Source organism: Prionailurus bengalensis, chromosome A1 (genome assembly GCF_016509475.1).
Source record: "Prionailurus bengalensis isolate Pbe53 chromosome A1, Fcat_Pben_1.1_paternal_pri, whole genome shotgun sequence".
NCBI classification, from domain to species: Eukaryota; Metazoa; Chordata; class Mammalia; order Carnivora; family Felidae; genus Prionailurus; species Prionailurus bengalensis.
This window is the reverse complement of record NC_057343.1, coordinates 47,698,537-47,718,949: the sequence shown is the minus strand read 5'-3', so window position 1 is coordinate 47,718,949 and position 20,413 is coordinate 47,698,537. Positions and strand designations below refer to the sequence as shown.

The window sequence follows — 20,413 nt, the reverse complement described above, 5'->3', positions numbered from 1 at the left end:
GTTTTCCTCAGATGCTGCCTCTCTCTCTGTCCCTCCCCTGCTCACGCGCTGTTTCTCTCTCTCAAAATAAATAAACATTGGGGCGCCTGGGTGGCGCAGTCGGTTAAGCGTCCAACTTCAGCCAGGTCACAATCTCGCGGTCCGTGAGTTCGAGCCCCGCGTCAGGCTCTGGGCTGATGGCTCAGAGCCTGGAGCCTGTTTCCGATTCTGTGTCTCCCTCTCTCTCTGCCCCTCCCCCGTTCATGCTCTGTCTCTCTCTGTCCCAAAAATAAATAAACGTTGAAAAAAAAAAAAAAATAAATAAATAAATAAATAAACATTAAAAAAACTTAAAAAAAAATAGTGTGAAAGAAATCAAAATATGTTATTAAGTCCTGAGTGCCCTGGAGAAAAACAAAGCAAAGAAGGGGCTAGTGGGCAGGAGGTGTGGAAGGATGAGGAATTCCACAATTTTCTACAGGGTGGTCAAGACAGACATCAGAAAGCAGGTAACATCTAAAGACATGGAGAAAGTAAGGAAACAAGGCTCTAGAATACCCAGGAGTGGAAGGTTAAGCAGTGGAAACTGTAAACACAAGGGACCTGAGGAGCCTGCCTATGGGTTAAGGGAACAGGAGCAGTGTGAGTAAACAAGGGACTAGAATAGAGTAGTAAGATGAGGACGGGATAACTGGGAACTGATCACGCAGTATCCCAGGGCATGATAATCATTTAAACTTGTACTCATTTGGATGGGGAACCTTTTCAGTTGAACAATAATTCAATTTGATTTACAGTTTAACAGGAACTGCACTGAGAACAGACCTGTGAGGGCAAGGAAGGAAGCTGGGGGGCCACTTAAGAAAATCTTGCAGTAATTCTGACAAGAGATAATGGTAGCTTGGATCAAGATGGTGTCTGTGAGATGATAAGAGAATCATAAATTTTGAAGACACAACTAAAAGCATTTGCTGATGAATAGAAGACAGAATGTGAAGAAAGGGAAGAGGTTGATGACTTCAAAATTTTTGCTCTGAGCAAGAGGAAATGAGTTATCTGTAACTGATCTGGGGCAGACTAAAGGTAGAGCAGGGTTGGAGGGACAGAAGTGTGCTTTTGCACATATTAATTTTTTTTTGCACATATTAAATTTAAAATGCTTACCAGATAAACAAATAGAAATGCCATGAAGGCAGCTAGCTACAAAAGATGACAAGGAGATGAAGAGGACCAGAAAAGAGAGTGAGTAGGTATAGCCAGTAAGAAAGGGGCAAAATCAAAGTATAGTTATCTTGAAAGTCAAAGATATGTTTCCAAGAGTGAGGAGTGGTCAACTGTATTAAATATTGCTGACAGGTCAAGTAAGATAGGAACTGAGAAGGTGACAACTAGATTTTCGGCAACATGAAGGTCTCCGGAGTTTTTGATAAGAATGGCTTTGTTAGAGTGGCACAGGGAAGCAAAAGCTTGGTAATAGATTTTTTTTTTTTTTTTTTAAGTAGCCTTCACACCCAGCATGGAGCCCAATACGGGGCTTGAACTCACAACTTTGAGACCAAGACCTGAACTGAGATCAAGAGTCAGACACTTAAACGACTGAGCCACCCAGGTGCCCCCTTGGTAACAGATTTTTTTCTAAACGAGGGTAAAGAATGAATATATAAAACTGCAGGTATTTGGTTACAAAGGGAAACAAAGAAATGAGCCAGTGGCTACAGGAGGAAGTGGCAATAAGTTTTTTTTTAAAGATGGGAGAAATATGGGGCGCCTGGGTGGCGCAGTCAGTTAAGCGTCCGACTTCAGCCAGGTCACGATCTCATGGTCTGTGGGTTCGAGCCCCGCGTCGGGCTCTGGGCTGATGGCTCAGAGCCTGGAGCCTGTTTCCGATTCTGTGTCTCCCTGTCTCTCTGCCCCACCCCCGTTCATGCTCTGTCTCGCTCTGTCCAAAAAATAAATAAAAACGTTGAAAAAAAAAATTAAAAAAAAAAAATAAATAAAGATGGGAGAAATAATGTTTGTTAGTAACAATAGTTGGGAATAGTTGGTAGAAAAGGAAAACCTTTTCCTTTCTTCAAAGGAGATAATTGTTGGAGCTGTGTCTTTGAGCAGGAGAACATGCTCTTGTTACAAGTGGAGGTTGGGCTTTAGGTAAGTAGTAAAGAGAGATAGATTCTGTAAAAAAAAATCATACTATTTTATGGAAAAATAAAGGCCTATTTACTAATTTTCAAAATTATAAATGCCTTTATGAAGTTCTAATGATTCACACTCAGCCCTGAAGTATAAAGTGGGGTTTGAAACTCTCTTAAAAAACAAATTTCTTTCTCAAATAAATTACCGCCAAAATTACCATTTTGCTAAGAGATCTTTTATCAGTTTTTACAGCCTTGACCAGTAACATGGGAATCTGCATTGCACTGTAGAATCAGACGTATCTAGTTTTACCATTTAAATAGTCTGTAATCATAGGCAAATCACACTCACTGTGTCTGTTTCTTCATTTCCAAAACAGGGATACTAGTACCTACAACCTCATAAAATGTCCCATTTAATTCTCTCTACAATGTATATAGAGTGTTGAGTACAACGCTTGATATGTAATAGGCACCCCATAAACAGTAGTTAGTATGTTATCTAAAGATGAAAGGCTACATTAAAAATTATGAAGATGGGGCGGCTCAGCTGGTTAAGTGTCTGACTTTAGCTCAGATCATGATCTCATGGTTTGTGGACTCAAGCCATGGGTCAGGCTCTGTGCTGACAGCTCAGAGCCTGGAGCCTGCTTCAGATCCTGTGTCTCCTTCTCTCTCTGCCTCTCCCCTGCTCATGCTCATGCTCATGCTCTGTCTCTCAAAAATAAACAAACGTTAAAAAAATTTTTTAAAAAGTTATGAAGATATTCATTTAGAGAATAATAATTAGGGTTTATGCTTCTCAAGGTTTTTTTATTGTATAAAAAGAAAATGACAATATATACAAGGGTATCCTGCAGAAACAGAGAAGACTGCTGGAAGGGCTTCAGCAGTTTAATGCCCTTCTTGCACTTTAGGGCTGAGGGGAGTGACATCTGGGATGCAATACAGAAAAATTTCTGGTACTAAATGTCATCTCACACAAATACTTTTAGGCTTGGTTAGAGCTGCTGTACCTGTGAAAAATCAGGAATGGTTATTCTCCTTTCTAAATCTTGTCTGAAACCTTGAGTTACTAGCTGTGCCTGACCACCCATCTCTCTGAGACCGGCAAAGTAGAAAAGATGAAGTCATGTCTGATGTCCACTTCCTGTCCGTCATCAGGTGGTATCAATTCTTTCACCCAAATACTATTTAAAATCAGCTTGTATTCTCTCCTTCCATTTCTCAGCTTCACTTAAACTTTGCAATACTCTGTTAACCAATCTCCCTGCCTCTGGGCCCTCTTCAATTATAATCCTCCCGACACCGTAACTAGTTACAAAAAATGAATATATCACATTACTCTTTTTCTATAAAATTTCCAAGAATTCCCTATTAACATCAGGGCTTTTAAAAACCTCACCCTATCCTGAATGTTACTACCTCCCTTGCTACCCTATGAGCTATATATACACAATAGTTATATTTAAGTTCTTGCATAACCTGAACTCACCTTACTTCATCTCTGGAACACCCTGTACACCTTGAAATAATTAAATATTATTAATTAAGCAGTGAACACATATGGTAATCACTTATAGGCATGAAAAGATAGTTAATAATAAAATATAGCTAACAATAAAATTTCATTTGTAACTCTTTGAGAAGATCCTGAGTTATCTGTAAAGCCATATACTTCCAGAATAATCTAACTAAAAAGACACGCTGAATATTCTTAAGTTTTTCCATCTAAGAACTTAAAAAATTATTCAGACACCTGGTCAGACATGAACAAAAGAAGTTTGTTGAAGCACCAATTGAGGACATACACTTTTAAAATGATGAATGGAGCCTGCATATACTGGTTCAGATTCATCTATTCTTTTTTAAAATTTCTTGTTAACATTTATTTATTTTTGAGAGACAGAGAGAGAGAGAGAGAGAGAGAGAGAGAGAGAGAGCGCAAGTGGGGGAGGGGCAGAGAGAGAGGGAGACACAGAATCTGAAGCAGGCTCCAGGCTGTGAGCTGTCAGCACAGAGCTCGATGTGGGGCTTGAACCTACGAACTGCGAGATCATGACTTGAGCCCAAGTCAGATGCTTAGCTGACTGAGCCACCAAGGGGCCCCTCGATTCATCTATTCTAATGCATTATATATACTCAACTAACCTTTGTAAATAAACTTAGATTGAAGATATTTAATATCACTCCAAGATTTGACACAAACTTCAAGTTTATGTCATTAAGTTTCTTCTTGAGTACTTTTGGAAGATGATAAATTCCGATCAAGATGGATTTTACTGATATGGTGGGAAAATAAAATCACTAAAGCAATACCGTCACATTTAAAAGCATATTTTTGATCTCCCTTTCCGTACTGGTTTGACTTTTTCAAAAGCGTAATAAAATACTTGTAACAAACTCATTCTCTTTTTTACAGGATCACTATGAGAATAGTTCTTTCTGGGTTCACAATAATGAGACCACCTTAGGTCAAGGTAGTTTTACTTTTGGAAAAACTTAATCAGCTGAATTTATTTCCTTTTTGTTACCTCATAGTATTAATTAGGAACAAATAAGTTAGCATTTTATGTAGAAATTTAGACTGAAACAAAGGGCATGCAGACCTGCATGTCTGTATCATGTCATTTAAGGAAAATGGTTCAATGCTATGGAGATCAATACTTAAGATTTTTTAATTTATTTTTTTTAATGTTTATTTTTGAGAGAGAGAGGGAGAGAGAGGAGGGAGAGAGAGCGGGAGAGGGAGGGAGAGGGAGGGAGGGAGGGAGGGAGGGGGGGAGAGAGAGAGACAGAGAGAGAGAGAGAGAGAGAGAGAGAGAGAGAGAGAGAGAGAGAATATGAGTGGGGAGGGGCAGAGAGAGAAGGAAACAAAATCCGAAGCAGGCTCCAGGAGCCCGAGATGGGGCTTGAACTCACAGACCACGAGATCATGACCTGAGCTGAAGTCGAACGCTTAACCAATGGAGCCACCCAGGTGCCCCAATACTTAAGATTCATTACATACTTTATAGTAGTGCCTTTTAATGATAATAATTTCATAATGTTATCAGTGACTTTTATACGATCTTCATTATAATACTGTCAACAAATCGATAAAAGAAAAAAACTTAAAATACTGCCTACAGATAAAAGGTATCAGAATAAGTACTACGTATACATAGCTTTGTAATTTATAATGTACTTTTCATATACATTATCTCATTCAGATCTTACAGATCCCTCTGTGAAACAGTACTATTAGCTCATTTTATAAAAGAGTAAATTAAACTTCAGGGATATTAAGCAGATTTACTGGCAGAGCCAGAATTTAAGTTTAGTCTTTTGATCCAAATCTTTTCCATAATATACTCCCTGTTCAGGAATAAAGCTTTTCTTCCAAATGTATAAGAGGGTCTGTACATTTCAGTCACAAAATACCTACTAAGCAAGAAGTTATTTATAGAAGAATCTCACCACCAGAGTGAGTTTCACTATTTCCCACAGCGGCAAACTAGATTTTAAAGCAACAGAAGAAGACAAGAAGCCTAACTCCCAGACTGAGCAAAGCATATATACATACACATTATAATCCCAACTACAGTACTTTTGATGTATCCAAATACCCAAGTTCTTTCTTTGCTTATTTCTGCCTTTTCTTAAGTCTTTGTCTCTTGTGCTCTCTTCCCCTTCACTTCACAAACTACTGGTATGACTGCAGGGATAGATGCCAAGATCAGCTGGCATGTGTTCCATCTTTCTCTTACACATCTAAGAGGAGAAAATAAAAGGCACTCTCTTAATATCCCCCAATGTATAGAAAACAAACCAAGGCCATAAAATATTTCTTTAATCTTATTTAATTTTCTTCTAAAAATGTTTATGGGGGGAGAGGTAAAAAGACTAAGTACAAACATGCAAGTGTAAGTACTTCGTCTGTTTTAACTCCTATTATGAGATTTCGAAGGAAATAATTTATAATTTATTTTTACTTTATGAAGACTAGTGAGACATAAGCTCTAAGTACAGTTAAATCCTGCCATAATGAAGAAACTGTGATTCAAAAAGATTCAGCCATATAAAATACAGAGTTGGATTACTGTGAGGTTAAAAAAATGACAAAGGTGAGCCCTACAGCTAGGGGTCCTTGTGCAATTCAAATCCATTTGGATCTGGGCTGCAGTCTGGCGCCACCTGGTGGCAAATTCCCACTCTGGTTTCAATATCCATGGGGTCATTCTGGGTACAGTGGCTGCCCGGGCTTCCAGGGCAGAGGCCGGGATCCCAGGAATTTCCTGGTTAGGTGGTATCCATTTTGATGTGGACATGGAGGCAGAACAATATTGGGGAAAAGGAAACCTGCTTTTTGTTTCCATGCTTCTACAAATAGTTCTGTCAGCTATTTCCCAACCTACCTGTATCAAGCATCCTAGAGAATAAGGGCTAACTTGTCTAAATCTATGTTGCCATGCATTTTAAAGGATTTTTAAAAAGAACAAAAACTGAAAAATCAGGAAATTCTCAAAATGATTGTAATACCAAAGTTTATGTGCTATGTGGGTTATCTGGAAATAATTATGCATGTTATCAAAGAAACAATCCCATATATTTTAAGGTTAATAAGTCAGTCAATAAAAGCGTATAAAATCTGTAACAGAATTGAGTCACAGGACTAAAAGAAAGACTTATGTGTAAAACAGAAATAATATCACCTATGCCACAGGTCTATCTCATGCCCAGACCCTTCTCTTGATATTCAGAACCTTATACAGTCAATTTTTCTGTTTATATTACACAAAAACTTTATTTAATTTTTTTTTTAACGTTTATTTATTTTTGAGACAGGGAGAGACAGAGCATGAACAGGGGAGGGTCAGAGAGAGGGAGACACAGAATATGAAGCAGGCTCCAGGCTCTGAGCTATCAGCACAGAGCCCGACGCGGGGCTAGAACTCACGGACCGCAAGATCATGACCTGAGCCGAAGTCGGCCGTCCCACCGACTGAGCCACCCAGGCGCCCCTATATTACACAAAAACTCTAAATAAAATAAAACTAAATTTACCTTGTTTTCCTATTAAAGCCTTATTTTTTCCCCTAATATTTTAAAAATTGCATCACCATCCACATTAGCTACCCAATCCAGAAAATTGATGACATACTTAACATCTTCTCACTCCCTAATCCAATCTAGTCACTGAATCCTGTTGGTTCTGCCTCCCAGAAATGTTTTCAATCTGGCCCATTACTCTCCATCTCTATTGCTATAATCCCGTTCTGTCATTTCTCATTCTGGTAGCCGAACCAACCTCAAAAAGTGGCCTTTATGTCTGTGGTCATATACTTTACTTCTCTACTCTCTCCACTCTCTACTCTCTCCACTTCTCTACTCTCTTTTTTATATAAAATTGGATCATATAATGCATATTCTTAAAATCTTTCCATTGTTCCCCACTGGTCTTACTTAGACAATGATCCAAATACATGATCTGGACCTCTGTTTCCCTCTTCTGTTTTATCTCTTAGAACTCAGTCTACACTCAAGTCATATGGAATTATTTTCAGTTTGTTCAAAAAACTTCATATTGTCTAATCTCCAGGTTTTATACATGCTGAACATTCATTGCCCAATTCCTTTCCCTTCCCTAACCCGCATCTTACACTTAGTCATCATGCAGGTATCAGCATGGGTATTTCTTCTGCCGTGACGTCTTCCCTGATTCTATATGGTCTAATCCTGTGTTGTTATTTTCTCCATTATCATCATACTTATAATTATTGTTTCTCTACTGTCTTTATGTCTATTAGAAAACCAACTTCATGAAGACAGAGGTCCCTGATGTATCTCTGGCATATGGTGGATCTCAACAAATGTTTGCTAAATAACTGAATACAGTGCTGGGAGAGCTCAAATGTAAACTTTTCTAACATCAACCTTGGTATATAGTAGGCTTATATCTCTTCTTTTGGTCTGCATTTTGAAACCTACCAGCAAGTGACCACAAGGTAGAGGAAACTTTTTACCCAATACAGGGCTGAGACTAACCAAAATTTTGAAAACGATGGAAGAATTTGTTTTGACATTCTTTAATCTCTCTGTATGCATCTCTCTCTAATCTCCTAATGTCCTTGTTGTCCTAAGCATGAATTCATAAAAATGGCATACTTTAGTTATGACCATGAACAGCTAAATGCAACAGCATATGGATCTTTAAAAAAGGTTACATGAAGAATCACATATAGCCACAAAAGAATACATACAGCATGATCCCTTTATGTGACACTAATATAATATGAAAACTAAACTATATTTCTCAGACATATATATTTACTGCTAATTTAGATAATAAAAGTACAAGAAAAAGCAAGAAGGTTATTAGTATAAAAATCAGAATAGTAGTTATCTTTATGGAAGGAAGGAGTTAAGCAGAAAGGCTCTCAAAGACATTTTTGTGGTGCTGACACTGACTCTTGATTTGGATGGTGGTTAAACAGGTATTTAATTTGTAATTACTTACTAAATGTACATTTAAAAAATATAGTTTATATCCTCTTTGACTGACTGAATAAACACACAAATACATCAAAAGATACTCCATGCTCATGGATTAGAATGATTGGGAAAGTGTCCACACTACCCAAAAACAAGCTATAGATTCAACGCAATCCCTATAAAAATTCTAATGGCATTTTTCACTAAACTAGAACAAAAATCCTAAAATTTGTATAGAACCACAAAAGTCCCCCAATAGCCACAGCAATCTTGAGAAAGAAGAACAAGGTTGAAGGCATCATGTTCCCTGATTTCAAATTATATTACAAAATGAATATAATCAAAATAGTATGGCACTGGCATAAAAACAGACACATAGATAAATGGAACAGAATGCAAAGCCCAGAAATAAAGGAGCCTTTTCAGTAAATGGTGTTGGGAAAACTGGAAAACCATTTTTTGCTTTTGTTGTCAGATTCAAAAAATCATTGTCAAGATTGGTGTTGAGGAGCTTACTGCCCAAGTTTTCTTCTAGGAGGTTTATGGTTTCAGGTCTCACATTCAAGTCTTTAATCTATTTTGAACGAATTTTTATGTGTGCTGTAAGATAGTGGTCTAGTTTCATTTTTTTGCAAGAGGTTGTCCAATTATTTAACTGCTCGAAAGGATTTCAACATTATCATAAAAATCTCTCTCAATCTGTTTTATTAAAATAACAATTTAACAGCGATTTAAAAAGTTATCTTTGCTGGTTTTCTACCCAAAGGCTAATTCTGCACATGTAGTTATTACAGATTTTCCCTAGTAGAGGCCAACTACATTAACAGAGTAGGTAAAATTCCAGCTTTTTTTGCCTGGAATTGAGGGGAGGAACCCTCAAAGTTTTTGCTACTATACTCCTAGTAGAACAACATGTTACAGTGATAATTATAGAATTAAGTCTGATTTTTTTTTTTAATTTTTTTTTTTTTCAACGTTTATTTATTTTTGGGACAGAGAGAGACAGAGCATGAACGGGGGAGGGGCAGAGAGAGAGGGAGACACAGAATCGGAAACAGGCTCCAGGCTCTGAGCCATCAGCCCAGAGCCCGACGCGGGGCTCGAACTCCCGGACCGCGAGATCGTGACCTGGCTGAAGTCGGACGCTTAACCGACTGCGCCACCCAGGCGCCCCAGAATTAAGTCTGATTTAAAGTCTTGCTTGTTGGCAAACTTCAAAATATCATACACTCAAATCAGTGCTGATAAACTAGTATGAGACAAGTCAATTTCAAAACAATTTTCCCACTAAAATATAAACTTTCAAAAGCCATATGAAGTATAATCATAGTATAATATAGTATAGTGATAGTATAATGAAGTATAATGATGGTGAAAAAAAAAAAAAAAACTACTGTTGAAATAAGTAGCATTTATTTCACCCTAACACTGCCAATCACTGACTAAGGGAACCGTATACATACTAATCTAAAAGTGATTAAAATGAATAAAAATTATTCATCTTCAAGATTATTTAATATATCTGTCAGGGCCAGCAGATAATGAGGCATATGTAATATTTCATATTATTATTCCAGTTTTAAAAAATTTCTTGCAGAAATCATTGGCATGTTATGGGAAGAACTACTGGCATCTCTTATTCCCTTTTCATCTCTGTCCTCAATATGAACCCTTAAAGGCAAAAAGACAAGTTCCCAAGATAATGAAGAGATAATGGGAATACCTGAGTAAAGAGGCTTAACTTAAGGTCTGATAAACCCTCTTCTGAGGTAGTTACCAAAGACCTTAGAGCTTTAATGTTCCATTTTATTTAGATTTGATGTCATAGAAATAGTTTAATAAGCTTCAAAGAGAAATAATTTTCCTACTTCTTTTATACCTGTTTTCCCGTTCATACATTTCCCGAGAGGCACTTCGAAGTTGATCAATTTCTTGATTAGTTTTCAATCTGATTTGTTCCAGTTCATCATGTAGTTTATTTTCATATTCTGTTTTATAATGGTCTCTGCAAGGAGTCAAAGATAATATCCATGAATTTTGTTTCTGTAAAAGAAACGTACTTTTACGCTTCGTGTTAGATTTATTATCTTATGTCAAGTAAGTTCTATATACAATGTTATCTGAAAAACATAGTTGTTAGATATATTGCCTCAAAGGCTTAATTACTATATAAAATGTACTCATCCTTAAAAATATCATATTAATAGTTTTTAATGCATATGGCTAAAGACCTGAAAACTGATGTATATAGAATGCCCTTGATTTAAAAATAATCTGGTGTTGTACACGTTGAGAGACAAAATTAAAAACAAAACGAAATGACTCTAATTGACTGTAAAACCTTTCCTTCTAAAGCACAACAACCACAACCACTGTGATTGCTGAGCAAAGTCAAAGCATTACCTAGGCCATTAGCAGGAGCACAAACACATGAAAAATTCCACAGACTAGGGAAAAAGTTATGAATGTGTGAAGTTTTAAAGGATTAAATTTTAAATTTGTTTTAGTTTTGGATGTGCTGATAAAAATAAGTATCTCAAGGATTATAAGGACTATACATACATATATATATATACACACACACATACATACACACACACATACATACATGTATATGTACTATATATACTATATATATACTATAACTCTAATAGCTTATACATCTAGTTGAAGAGAGAAGACAGGATCAAAATGCAGGAGTCTGATTCCAGAGCGTGTATGCGATGCCGTCCCTTCATTCTTCTTAGGTTTCACATAGTCAGGAGAAGGTCAGCTTAGGCTCTGCACAATTAGACTGTTTTCAAAAGATCCTTTCACAGAGATACTTACATCTTTTCTTTCAAAAAACACTTACATAGAGATCTTAGTTGTAGACAAAAAGGTTATGTCATAACAACAACAAAAAAAGAATTATAGCATATATACACCGACCCAAAAGAAGTAGTCTTTTCACTATTGGGAAAAAAATAAAACTATGTCTTAAGAAAAAGTCAACTAGAATAAGAATATATTAAAAGGAAACAAAATGAACTGTTATTTTAATATAGTCCAATATAATTAAAAAAAAAAAAAAATCACTGTTCTTCCCCAAAGCTAAGAGTTCCCTCAGAGAAAATGGTGCTAATTTGTATCTATTTATGTGAAAAATAATGTAAATCTTGCCTGGATGTTACATATTTTTCATACATCTCTTCTCTAGCCTTTTTGGTTTCTTCAAGTTGAGCCTGAAGTCTTTCAAGGCGATCCTCTTCATGGGCACAGCGCACACTAAGCTCCATGTTTTGGCGACTGAGATACTCTTTATCCTTTTGCAGTAAAGTAACAGTTTGTTGTAAGGTGGTTACCTACATATGTGCAGAGACAGACAGTGTCCAGAGCAACTTCGTCTTACTTTTCAGGGTTTACTGTAATATTTTCTTTCACTTATGCTTTCACTCACCACATAAAAAGCTAATTTTTACTTTGCAATTTCCCATTCAAACAGAGCTACTGAAGTCCCTTTTTCTGTTAACTACATCAAAAAGGAAAAATGTCCCTCCCACAATTCTGCCCTGGGCTGTGCCCACAATCACCGTATGATAAAATACACATGACTCTATAAGCTTACCTCTTTTGATAATTCATTTCTTTCTTTAGCTTGAGTTATGTGAGAGGCTTCAAGTATTTCATGTTTTCTCCTTAACTCAATTATTTCCTGTTCAAGGGCATCGCGCTCACTATAAAATTCAAATACACTTATTTTTACTAAAATAAAATTCAAATACATAGGTACATTTTATATCCAATTTTATAATCAACATTTAAAATGGGCTGGGGGCACTGGGTGGTGGCTCAGTTGTTAAGCATCTGACTTGGGCTCATGTCATGATCTCACATCATGATTCCTGAGTCGAACCCCTCATTGGGTGAGCTTGTGCCCTGCTTCGGGTGAACACAAGCTCTACTTTGGGTGAGCACGAGCCCCACTTCAGGTAAGCCCTGCTTCTTTCTCTCTCTCTCTCTGTCTCTCTCTGCCCCTCCCTCACTTGTGCATGCTCTCTCTCTCTCTCAAAAAAAAAAAAAAAGAAAAAGAAAAAAAAAACAACAACCAAAAAAACCCCAAAACCTAAAAACAACAACAACAAAACACCAACAAAAAAAGGGGCTGATTTATGTTTCAGGAAACCAAAGAGAAATACCAGCAGTGGGGCTTTAGTGTCATTTTGTGAACAATAAAGTGTCTGCTTTTCAAAGCAAGGTTTTAAGACTGTTCATATATATAAATGTAAATTTGTTATCTTTAAAAAATAAATATGTAAACTACACTACCCAGTAAAATACATAAGAATACCTTCTAAGGTACACCGTGGTATCTTTTCACTAATCATCATTAATCTTATCTTGAAGCCAAACTTTTAAATAATTTATATGTGGCTCTAGGCTTTCAGTTCAGTTAGCATCAAAAAGCCCCTAATTCATCACTCAGATTGCATAGCAGATACAAAAGGAGGGATTCTTGTGACTATTTCATTCATAAATTGTTTAAGATTGCCCAGAGATTCTAATTTCCATTTGCAGACAAGCTCTTGACCCCAAACAGTGAAACCAAGAATTAGAACAAACCTACAACAGGCATCTTAAAAAGTAAGCAGAAATAAAGACTTCCTAACTCAATTTATCTTCTCTAGTCAGAATCAGTTCCTTTGTACTTCACAGATTTCATCTACCCACCTGGTATTTCCATGCAGATGGATGTTAAGAATTGTTTTTTGTTTTTCATTAGATTTTCAAAACTGGTTTAGAAAGATACTGTTCTTTTGGTTAACAAAGTCATGTTTATTGAAGAAAAGTGAGCAAAGCACAAGTTATAAAATAACGATTATCCATAAACTCACTAAAGATGACTGATAGTATCAATATTTTGGTATACATTAAGTGTTTTGTGCATTTACAGCAAATGTTTGTATTCTCACATGGTAATGATCATGCTTCCTTTGCTATGATTTTTCAGTGTAAAAAATGAGTACAAAACACGATATAGCAAAACATCCATGACCTCACTATCCACAGTTGAAAATAGTTAACATTGGTCTCCATTTGCATTAAAGTTTTATTTTGCTTTTTAAAAAGATAAGACACTATGGTAAACTTAAAGTCCTACATATTCCTCACTGTTCCTTTATCATCCCCTAGACACAACGATAAATTTAGTGTCTCCATATTGTTTTTTTAATACTTTTACTCAGGGTGCTTGGGTGGGTCAGTCTATTAAGCATTGGGCTCTTGATTTCAGCTCAGGTCATGATCTCAAGGGTTTGTGAGTTTGAGTCCTGTGTTGGGCTCCACAGTGCCCTGTGTTGGGCTCTGACACTGCAGAGCCTGCTTGGGATTCTCTCTCCTCCTCTCTCTGTCCCTCCCCTGCTTGCTCTCTTTCAAAATAAATAAATAAACTTAAAAAACAAAAAAACAAAAAACTCTTACTCACCAAATGTTAACATTTTGTCATATTTACTTTGTAATATTTACTGAGTATTACTTTGTCATATTTATTCTCTCCCTATTGTTCATATATGTGAATGAATATAGATACATGCATATACACATATACATCACTATACACGCAGACACGCAGACATGTGTACAATTTTTCCCCTTAACTATTTAAGAGGTATATGCAGACATTAAATCCCTTTATCCCTGAATAATTTGGTGTGGATTTTCTAAGATTAAAAAAATTCTTTGATATAATCCCAGTATAATTAGCCCTAATACAATATCTAATATATAATCCATTTTCCAATTTTGTCAATTGTCCCAATTGGCATTTTCCCTGTATAGGATCCAATGGATTATCATACATTGCATTTGGATGTCATGTATCTTTGGTATCCTTTAACCCTGAGCAGTTCCTTAGTCAACGTTGTAAAAGACAGAGAAAGTCTATTTGGCCAGTTGTTTTATGTCACTTAGTTTTCATTTGTCTGATGTTTCCCTGTAATTAGATTCAGGTTAAGCATTTAGGGCCGAAACACTACACTTGTGATAATGTGTCCTCAGTATGTCACATAGAGTACATAAAGCCTTAGTACACAGAGAGGCACATAAAGAGTACATAAAGTCTTAGTACACAATGCAGCCATGATGTCATTATGTCCTATGACTGGTGAAAATAACCTTAGTCACCTGTTTAAAGTGGTATCTGCCAAAGTACTCAAATATAAAAGTACTTTTTTGCCCTCTGCGATTAGAAAGTAATCCGTGGGAAACATACTTTGAGAATATATATTTTGCTCCTGAATATACTTTTACCCAATGGTTTTAGCTTCCACTGATGATTCTGAATCAAATAGTATTATGAGGTTACAAAACGGTAATTATAATATGCATATATATTTATTGGTTGGCATTCCACTGTAAAAAACTCTTATTTATTATTAGCATGCACTCAGGATTCTTATCCTAGTCAACAAATTATAATTCATTACTGTTAATATTCATTTTGATACTCAAGTTGTACCATATTTGGACAGTTGAAGCCCCTTCAATTAGCTACTATGGTACTGAATTGGAATTAGAGGTATTGGTATGATTTTATCTGTACAGTGTTAAGCCATCCTCCCAACTCCCTCTCTAATCACCTCTTTACTGAAAGGGCTTAGAAACAATGACCAATGTATCAATGACCAGCACCCAAATCTTAATTTCTAAATAGTATTCCTCACTAAAAGGAACCAGGACTCATAGAGGAAGGTCTGAGGCAATGAAATTAGAAAATAAACCTGAGAAAATTATGTTATGCCAGAAAGTAAGAAATTGCTTTAAAAAAAAGGTGGACACATCTTTTTAAAATAAAAAATTTAGGGCGCCTGGGTGGCTCAATCAGTTAGACATCAGACTCTTGGTTTGGGCTCGGATCACGATCTCATGGTTTGTGAGTTTGAGCACCACATTGGGCTCTGCACTGACAGCGTGGAGTCTGCTTGGGACTCTCTCTCTCTCTCTCTCTCTCTCTCTGTCCCCCCCCCTCCCACCCCCCCAAATAAATAAACTTAAATTTTTTTTTAACTTAAAAATTAAAAAAAAAGATGGATACACTTTTTAAAATATAGTATTCCGTTTGACTTGTCCATATAGATACACCCAGATCTAGTTTAATGATTTTAACTGCTACATTGAATTACATTATAGAAATAAATCATAACTGATTTCCCATTCTGCTACTGAAAAGCATCTGAATTCTTTTAATCTAATTATAATTAACATCCACATGCCGGTTTCCTTTTGCACATGTGTAAGAATTTATCAGGGACACAAGAGTGATTCCCCCCCCCCCACCCCGTTTTTCTTATATTTTTGTAATCAGAACATTTCTTTAATCTCTTCACCCTATTGAACGAACTGAAGAGTTCACAGTTTGAGCCCCTCTTGCTTGTTTTTCGGTTCCATTTCTAGCACATAAAGATGTTTATCATATTTTTGATGAGGGCTATGTTTTTCCTTCCTGGGTTTTTATTACAGAAAGTAAAACATATATATAAATAGATATGATATAATGAACTCCCTTGCTCTCATCACCTGGCTTCAACAATTACCAATAATTACCATGACTCATCTTTGTTCATTTATCCTTCAAATTCATGGCCACTCTGATTATTCTGATGACTTGGCTTTTTAGTTTTCTCTTTTCATGTTTTATCTATTACTGCTACAGTTTTATAGTGGCAGAGAGTACATCAAAACACCAAATCAAAGTATTATCTTACCATCACAATCTACTTACTTTTGAAATGATTCTTTCAAAATCCAGCTTTATTCAAGAGCCACTGATTTCAAGCTCCAATAATTACCATATTTTAACATTTATCCATACATAATAATACACGCAGCATGTCAGTCATGCTGGAAGTAGGAATACCAATCTGATCTTTGAAATTTATTTATGTTGCTATGTAATTTTTAAAGTGTCCATTTGTTTAATAAATATTAAGTGACTACTATATTTCAAGAATCATTTTGGGTGCAGGTACAGACAGCAGTGAACAATTAGAATAATGTCTCGATCTATAAATATTTGCATAAATATTCCTTTACTTGATCTTGCTTTTATGGTACAGTTACTAGTATCAACACCATCTCATGGATGACAAAACTTTGGTTTAGAATGATAACAGATGTACCTAGGGACATATAGCTAAGTAGTGGCTCATTAATGTACAAACAACAGAAAAGTATATTCCAGTAAAAGGAAAATTCTCTGCTATAGCTACTTAGTAGCACTGGCAAATATTCTCAAGAAAAGTTTTATCTTTTGAAGGTATATATGTCCTTTGTCAGAAAGGAATAGTTAAAAAAACTTCAGATAAAACTGAAGTATTTAAATTGGTTCCATAAACAAAAATAATCATCAAGTGAGATTTCAAAAATATTTACACACATGGGACTTCACTGGGTCTCGATCTTCTAAGACATTACATTTTAAAAGACAGCAGCAACTTCCAAATAAAATAAAAGTGGATATAAAAATACAATCTAAATCCAACAAACTGCCAAAACCACATACTTTTTGTGCAATGCAGAATAAGGTATACGTCAAGACAATGAAAAGACAAGCCATAGAATGAGAGAAAATATTTGCTAAAGGCATACCTGATGAGTACTGTTATCCAAAATATACAAAGAACTCTTAGAACTCAACAGTGAGAAAACAAACAACCCAATTAGAAAATGGGCCAAAACCTTAATAGACACCTTATCAAAGAAGATACAGATTGCAAATAAGCACATGAAACGATGTTCCACAACAAATGTCATCAGAAAAACGCAAAATAAAACAACAGTGAGATACCCCTAAATACCTATTAGAATGGTCAAAATCCAGAATGCCAAATACTGGCAAAGACATAGAACAACAGGAACTCTCATTCACCTCTGGTGGAACGCAAAATGGTAGAGCCACTTTGGGACAAAAAGTTTAGTGGTTTCTTACAAAACTAAAAATACTTTTTTTTTTTTTAATGTTTATTTTTGAAAGAGAGGGAGAGGGAGACAGAGTGCAAGTGGGGGAGGGATAGAGAGGGAGACACAGAATCTGAAGCAGGCTCCAGGCTCTGAGCTGTCAGCACAGAGCCTGACCCATGGCTTGAGTCCACGAACCATGAGATCATGACCTGAGCTGAAGTCGGACACTCAACCGACTGAGCCACCCAGGTGCCCCGAAACTAAAAATACACCTACCATACAATTGTGCTACTTGGTATTTACCCAAAGGAGTTGAAAACTTATGTCCATACAAAAACCTGATGTGGATGTTTACAGCAGACTTAGATATAACTGACAAAACTTGAATCTAACCAAGATGTCCTTTAGTAGGTGAATGGATGTATAAACTGTGGTACATCCAGACAATGAAATATCACTCACCAAAAAGAAATGAGCTATCAAGCCATGAAAAGACCTAGAGGAAACTTAAATGTATATCACTGAGTGAAAGAAGTCAGTCTTAAAAGGCCCCATATTGTATGATTCCAACTATGACATTCTGGAAAATTCAAAACTAGGGACCCAGAAAAAGAGTAAGGTACAAAGTGGAATTAACAATGTTGATGATAACAATTCAGGTGACTTTGATGCACACACACACACACACACACACACACACACACACAAAAGAACTACTGTAGCCATCTTAACTACTTACTTTTTGACTTTACCATAGTTTTCTTGACGGTAGTCCCCTTGCTGAATTAACTGTTTTGTGTCAGCTAATTCTAAGGCCAAACGTTGACATCTAATTTGAAGTTCAGAATAATTTCTTCGATCTTCCTCATAAGTCTGTAAATCAAAACAATAATAAAACATTTCAAGCTAAACACAGTTGACCAAATTCTTTTTTTTTAATATGAAATTTATTGTCAAATTGGTTTCTATACAACACCCAGTGCTCATCCCAACAGATGCCCTCCTCAATACCGATCACCCATCCTCCTCTCCCTCCCACCCCCCATCAACCCTCAGTTTGTTCTCAGTTTTTAAGAGTCTCTTATGTTTTGGCTCCCTCTCTCTCTAACCTCTTTTTTTAAATTTTCCTTCCCCTCCCCCATGGTCTTCTGTTAAGTTTCTCAGGATCCACATAAGAGTGAAAACATACGGTATCTGTCTTTCTCTGTATGACTTATTTCACTTAGCATAACACTCCCCAGTTCCATCCACGTTGCTACAAAAGGCCATACTTCATTCTTTCTCATTGGCATGTAGTATTACATTGGGGTACAGGTGCCCCTATGCATCAGCACTCCTGCATCCCTTGGGTAAATTCCTAGCAGTGTTATTGCTGGGTCATAAGGTAGATCTATTTTTAATTTTTTGAGGAACCTCCACACTGTTTTCCAGAGCGGTTGCACCAGTTTGCATTCCCACCAACAGTGCAAGAGGGTTCCCGTTTCTCCACATCCTCTCCAGCATCTATAGTCTCCTGATGTGTTCATTTTAGCCACTCTGACTGGCGTGAGGTGGTATCTGAGTGTGGTTTTGATTTGTATTTCCCTGATGAGGAGCGACACTGAGTATCTTCTCACGTGCCTTTTGGCCTTCCAGATGTCTTCTTTAGAGAAGTGTCTATTCATGTTTTCTGCCCATTTCTTCACTGGATTATTTGTTTTTTGGGTGTGGAATTTGGTGAGCTCTTTATAGATTTTGGATACTAGCCTTTTGTCTGATATGTCATTTGCAAATATCTTTTCCCATTCTGTTGGTTGCCTTTTAGTGTTGTTGATTGTTTCCTTTGCAGTGCAGAAGCTTTTTATCTTCATGAGGTCCCAATAGTTCATTTTTGCTTTTAATTCCCTTGCCTTTGCGGATGTGTCAAGTAAGAAATTGCTGCGGCTGAGGTCAGAGGGGTTTATTTTTCCTGCTTTCTCCTCTAGGGTTTTGATGGGTTTCCTGTCTCACATTCAGGTCCTTTATCCATTTTGAGTTTATTTTTGTGAATGGTGTAAGAAAGTGCTCTAGTTTCATTCTTCTGCATGTTGCTGTCTAGTTCTCCCAGCACCATTTGTTAAAGAGAATGTCTTTTTTCCATTGGATATTCTTTCCTGCTTTGTCAAAGATTAGTTGGCCATACTTTTGTGGGTCTAATTCTGGGGTTTCTATTCTATTCCATTGGTCTATGTGTCTGTTTTTGTGCCAATACCATGCTGTCTTCATGATTACAGCTTTGTGGTAGAGCCTAAAGTCTGGATTGTGATGCCTCCCGCTTTAGTTGACCAAATTCTTTAATGAATTCTTCTGTTATGCTGTGAATGTCCTTGCAATTACAAAAAAAATTTCAGGGGCGCCTGGGTGGCTCAGTCAATTGAGCGTCCCACTTCAGCTCAGGTCATGATCTCACAGCTTGTGAGTTCGAGCCCCGCATTAGGCTCTGTGCAGATAGCTCAGAGTATGGAGCCTGCTTCAGATTCAGTCTCCCTCTCACTCTGCCCCTCCCCCGTTCATGCTCTGTCTCTCAAAAATAAATAAACATTAAAAAAAAATTAAAAAAAAATTTTTTTTTCAATTCTTCTGTGTAGTATTTATTTCCCCTACTTGAAGACAAATTATCTTAAACTGACAGAGTAGGTTGTAAGTTTGTTTATTTAAAACTTGAGCTCTAGTTTTCATAGAAAAAAATAGGGCAACTGCTTTGGTTACTAGAATAACACATAAAATGACTACCAATGTTAAATGGCTGTTTTTTGTTTGAGTAACCATTAGACACTAAAGACCCAGAAACAAATAAAACACAGCTGCTGTTCTTGAGGAGCTCACAACTTAGAGATGAAGAGACACCTGAAGATCCAGTATCTACAGTGAAA

The 20,413-nt window shown here is 36.6% G+C and overlaps 1 protein-coding gene across 1 annotated transcript in view; it reads right to left on the bottom strand.

Moving 5' to 3' along the window:
* PIBF1 (progesterone immunomodulatory binding factor 1) overlaps window positions 1–20,413 on the bottom strand; it is a 209,735-nt gene that overhangs the window by 152,211 nt on the left and 37,111 nt on the right. The window contains exons 6-9 of the mRNA XM_043580403.1: window positions 18,262–18,395; window positions 12,193–12,301; window positions 11,748–11,929; window positions 10,465–10,590 (exon numbers count right to left, since the gene is read on the bottom strand). Coding sequence (XP_043436338.1) covers window positions 10,465–10,590; window positions 11,748–11,929; window positions 12,193–12,301; window positions 18,262–18,395 — 551 coding nt within the window. The remainder of the gene's footprint in view (window positions 1–10,464; window positions 10,591–11,747; window positions 11,930–12,192; window positions 12,302–18,261; window positions 18,396–20,413) is intronic.